At 62.7% G+C, this 4,501-nt stretch overlaps 1 protein-coding gene across 1 annotated transcript in view; it reads right to left on the reverse strand.

Annotated features, from left to right (window-relative positions):
• Window positions 1–4,501, reverse strand: part of ADGRB1 (adhesion G protein-coupled receptor B1) — a 69,962-nt gene that overhangs the window by 58,132 nt on the left and 7,329 nt on the right. The window contains 1 exon segment of the mRNA XM_042780913.1: window positions 39–200. Within this exon segment, the coding sequence (XP_042636847.1) occupies window positions 39–200 (162 nt within the window).

Consider the following 4,501-nt stretch of genomic DNA (forward strand, 5'->3'; position numbering starts at 1 on the left):
CCCAGGCCCGCCGCCCCCTGCCCCGGGCCGGCACTCACGTCCACAGGCCTTGCGGTTGCACAGGCGGCCCTCCTCCAGCACGCCCTCGCAGCCGCCGCCCTGGACGCCCGGCGTGGGCAGGCAGGTGCGCGTCCGTGTCTGCAGGCCTCCCCCGCAGTCCCGCGTGCACTCGCCCCACAGGGACCACAGCTTCCAGCCGCCTGGGTGGGGACCAGAGGGCGAGGTCAGGGGGCAGGCGGGCCGCCGCGAAGGGGGCGGTAGAGGGCCCGAGGTGGGTGTGCGGGCTGCCCGCGTGGTGCCGGCGGGGATGTGGGGCGCCGCCCTCGCGTACGCGAGGGACACGCGAGAAGCCGGGGCGCGGACTCGCAGTGGGCAGGATGGCCTTGAGGGAAGTCATTGGAGGATCTGCCCCGTGACAGCTGCAGGGAGGCGGGACCTCGCCCAGGTGGGGTCTGCTGACAGCAGTGCCCGGGGAAAGGGGTCTGGCCAGGGACGGGCTGGGCTTGGGTCACAGTGCTCTGTCTACCCGCCCCTGTAGCAGGGTCTCCGCAGGCCCTGCGCTCCAGGGCAGGAGGCCCACCTGGGTGCCGAATGAATGAATGAAAGAATGACCCCCCCAGGGCCCCTGGCCCACGCCTGGCTCCTCTGGGCAGCTTCCTCATGGGCATAGCACAGTGCTGCCCTCCAGCTTTGATCTGTGTGCTGCTGCCCCCCACAGACTCCCCCACCCAGTGATCCTAAAGAGACGTGCAGAGGTCACAGTTGGCGTCAGAGCCCTGGCGAACTGCCTCAGAACCCAGCAGAGCTGGCCAGCCACCGGGGGTAGGCCAAAGGCCTCCACCTGGCCTCCTGGCCTTGTCCTGCCCCCCTCCTTTCTGCAGTTCCCCTCCATTTTCCTGTCCCAGCCCACTGCCTTCACGGACCTGTGACCCCAGCAGTCCAGACCTTATGGCCCACCCAGCAGATGGGGGAGGTGAGACCAGTTCGAATACCAGCCCCATCGCACACTGGTGGGGTATGAGAGGCCTTGGCCTCCACCCCTCAGCTGCACCAAAACCCAGCCACACCTACAGTCGTCTCATCAAATCCCACTCACAGCAACCCTACGACAGAGTACAACCGCCCCACAGGGTTTCCAAGACTGTCATCTTCACGGACTTGAAGCAATTACTGATGAAGATCAAAGACTACAGTCTGCATTCCTACAGGCTGCAGGCTAACACCTCAATATAAAGAAAATGAAAATCCTCACAACTGGACCAATAAGCAGCATCACGATAAATGGAGAAAAGATTGAAGTTGTCAAGGATTGCATATGACTTGTTTCCACAATCAACACCATGGAAACAGCAGTCAAGACATCAGATGACATACTGCACTGGGCAAATTTGCTGCAAAAGCCCTTTTTCAAGGGCTCACTTTGAAGACTAAGGTGCACCTGACCCAAGCCATGGTATTTTCAGTCACCTCACATGCATGTGAGAGCTGGATAATGAATAAGGAAGACCGAAGAAGTCAAAGCTTTTGAGCTGTGGTGTTGGCGAAGAAAGCTGAAAGTACCGTGGACTGCTAAAAGAACTAATAGGTCTGTCCTGGAAGAAGTGCAACAGGAGTGCTCCTTGGAAGTGAGAACAGCCGGACTTTGTCTCACCTGCTTTGGTCGTGTTGTCAGAGGGACCACTCCCTGGAGAAGGATGTCATGCTTGGTCAGGTGGAGGGTCAACGAAAAAGGGGAAGGCCCTCAACAACATGGAGGGACACAGTGGCTGCAAGGACGGGTTCAGGTATAGTAGGAGACACAGGACCGTGAGGCGGGCACAGGACCGTGCTGCATTTTGTCCTGTTGTACGTGGGCTTGCTGAGTCGGAGCCGACCCGACGGCACCCGACAATGACAACAACAGTCTTTACGGAAGCGGACTGCCATCTTCCTTCTGTGGAGTGGTTGGTGGGCTCCAACTGCCCACCTTCAGTTGGCAGCTGAGTGCCTGGGCACTGTGCCCCCACGGCTCCTCCTTCACCTGCAGAACGGGTAATGATGGCAGGCGCTGCCACGCTGACCCCAGCTCCTGGGGAGCCCACGTGTCAGGTGTGCAGATGGAGATAACCACTCTTTGCTTCCCAGGCACCTCTGGGTGACTTGAACCAGCCTTTCAGTCAGCAGCCTGGTGCACCCCCAGGGACTCCAGATGGCCGATGGCCTGACGGACGCCCAGGACTGAAGGAGTGAGGATGGCCGAGATAGAGAGCCCCAGGGCCTGGCGACCGAGGACTCGGGAAGCACAGGGTGTGGCACTGCGATCTGGGCCAGGGTGGCCCAGAGGACCCCTTGGATTTGCAGGAAACCCGCGGACTTCCGGAAGGCCAGGAGCACTGCAGAGGTAGAGTGACTCCCGCCCACCTTCCCTGCGGCAGTTCTAGAGCCGGGCCTGCAGGGGGCGCCAGGGGCAAATGAATGGGAAGCTCTAGGCACTTCCTGCCGACTGCTGGATAGACAGGGCGGGAGGGAGAGTCCTCTGCAGCCCCAGGCCTGTGACGGAGCCTTCTTCCCTCTTTCCCCTGGATGTCTGGCAGCCCAGAGAGCGCACCCTCCCACAGTCCCTGCCCCATTCCATCCAGCCTCCACCTGGGTCCAGAGAGGCAAAGCACTGTGGCCAAGGTCACACAGCAAACAGGCCAAGCCTCTCCTGTCCTCTGGAGCAGGTGTGGTGGGACACAGCGAGTGAAAGGGTCAGGTGGACAGCAGACGCACGCAGGTGACGGGGCCAGGCAGGAGCGGCAGGTGCCCACGTTAGTAGCGGCTATTCCCTGCCCACTCACATCCTGTAACCCACTGCTGGGCGAGGCAGGTGCCACCATATCACAGACCCTAACGTCCTGCATGGGCTGGAGGGGAAGGTCGCCTGCAGGGCCACCGGGTGGGGCCTGTGGGCAGCAGGGCGCTGGCTCTGAGACCCCCTGGGTCTGGGTGGAGCCGCTTCACGAGAGAGGTGACACTGCTCCCATTTTTCAGACGAGAAGACCGAGGCTGGTCGAGCGAAGGGGTGCCTGTGTTCATACAGCCAAGAATGGCAACAGGGTGTTGGATGGGGTCCCCACTACCCCCTGGGGTCACGACCAGCACTGGTGTGGCTGCAGACACCTTCACCTCACAGGGGAAGTGGGGGGGGGCTCTATTTAAATGCAAACGTGACCCACACACTTCCTCTCTCAGGCCAGTTTGGGGGCACATCCCAGGCAGGGTATCCTGAGCCCCCCAGGGACCCCTCTGTGTGTTGGGCACCCCTGCACACAGCCCTGTGTTCCAGTGTACCCTGAAGGCAATGTGTGCGCCCCACTTGTAGTGGAGGAAGCTGAGGGACAGACTGGACAGCCAGGGCTGGGGGAGAGAGCACCCCGGGAGGGTCTGTCCCAGAGCCGGTATTGACACAGCTCAGCGGTGTGGGAGCGGGGACTTGAGAGCTGGGGAAGAAGGCCTGTGGGGTCACCGGGACGTCCACGTGGTTTAAAATCACACGGTGACTGTGAGCGTCCCCAGGTGGGCGGGGGCACCAGGGAGTGTGGACCGGCACCTGAGAGGCCAGAGCAGGCGGTGGGGGCGTGGTTGCTCACGGACGGGCTGCACGTGCTGCTGTCTCCTACCTCGCTGGCCCCTCATCAGCCAGCCCACAATGGACCCATTTCACAGAAGCAGAGAGGGAGGCTGCTCGCCGCAGCTGACCAAGAGGGGGGCCAGAGCCTGGCCCCACCCCTGCAGACCAGGGACTGAGCACATGGCATCACCCGGAAACGTCACCCAGGAGGGCAGCAGGCAGAGCACAGGACCGGGATGATGTGGGGTGGGCTTGCCCCCCACTCCAGCCCAGCCCCCATGCAGAAGTCGGGTGACGTGGAGAGCTGGCAGTGGGTGGGAGAGAGCGTGTCCGAGCCAGGCAAATCCAAGGGTGCCTCCTGTTCCCATGGAAACTGCTGCGGCGGTGACTGCAGCCTTCAGGATAGGCTCAGGTTAGGCTCAGCTGCCAAAACACCCACCAGTTTGGGGCTGGTTACCTTGGTGACCCAGGTGGTGAAGATGTGGGGGAGGGGCAGGGAGAAGCGGGGGGGGGGGGGGGCTGTCAGGCTGGAGAAGCCAAGGCACGGGTCAGTGGCTCAGAAGGTCTTCTCTTCCGGGTCTAGCCCTGGGCCTGGTCCTACACACTGAGGCTGAGGCCTGGCCCCGCACTCAGTCCTGAGCCTGGTCCCACGCACTGAGCCCTGGGCCTGGTTCCACACTGAGCCCTGGGCCTGGTCCCACGCACTGAGCCATGGGCCTGGTCCCCCGCACTGAGCCTGAGGCCTGGTCCCGCACTGAGCCCTGGGTCTAGCCCCACACTGAGCCCTGGGCCTGGTTCCACACTGAGTCCTGGGTCTGGCCCCGCACTCAGCCCTGGGCCCGGCCCCACATTGAGCCCTGGGCCTGGTCCCCCACACTGAGTCCTGGGTCTGGCCCCGCACTGAGCCCT

This window comes from Orycteropus afer, unplaced genomic scaffold (assembly GCF_000298275.1).
Source record: "Orycteropus afer afer isolate SDZICR_OR568_19922 unplaced genomic scaffold, OryAfe1.0 scaffold00069, whole genome shotgun sequence".
NCBI lineage: Eukaryota > Metazoa > Chordata > Mammalia > Tubulidentata > Orycteropodidae > Orycteropus > Orycteropus afer.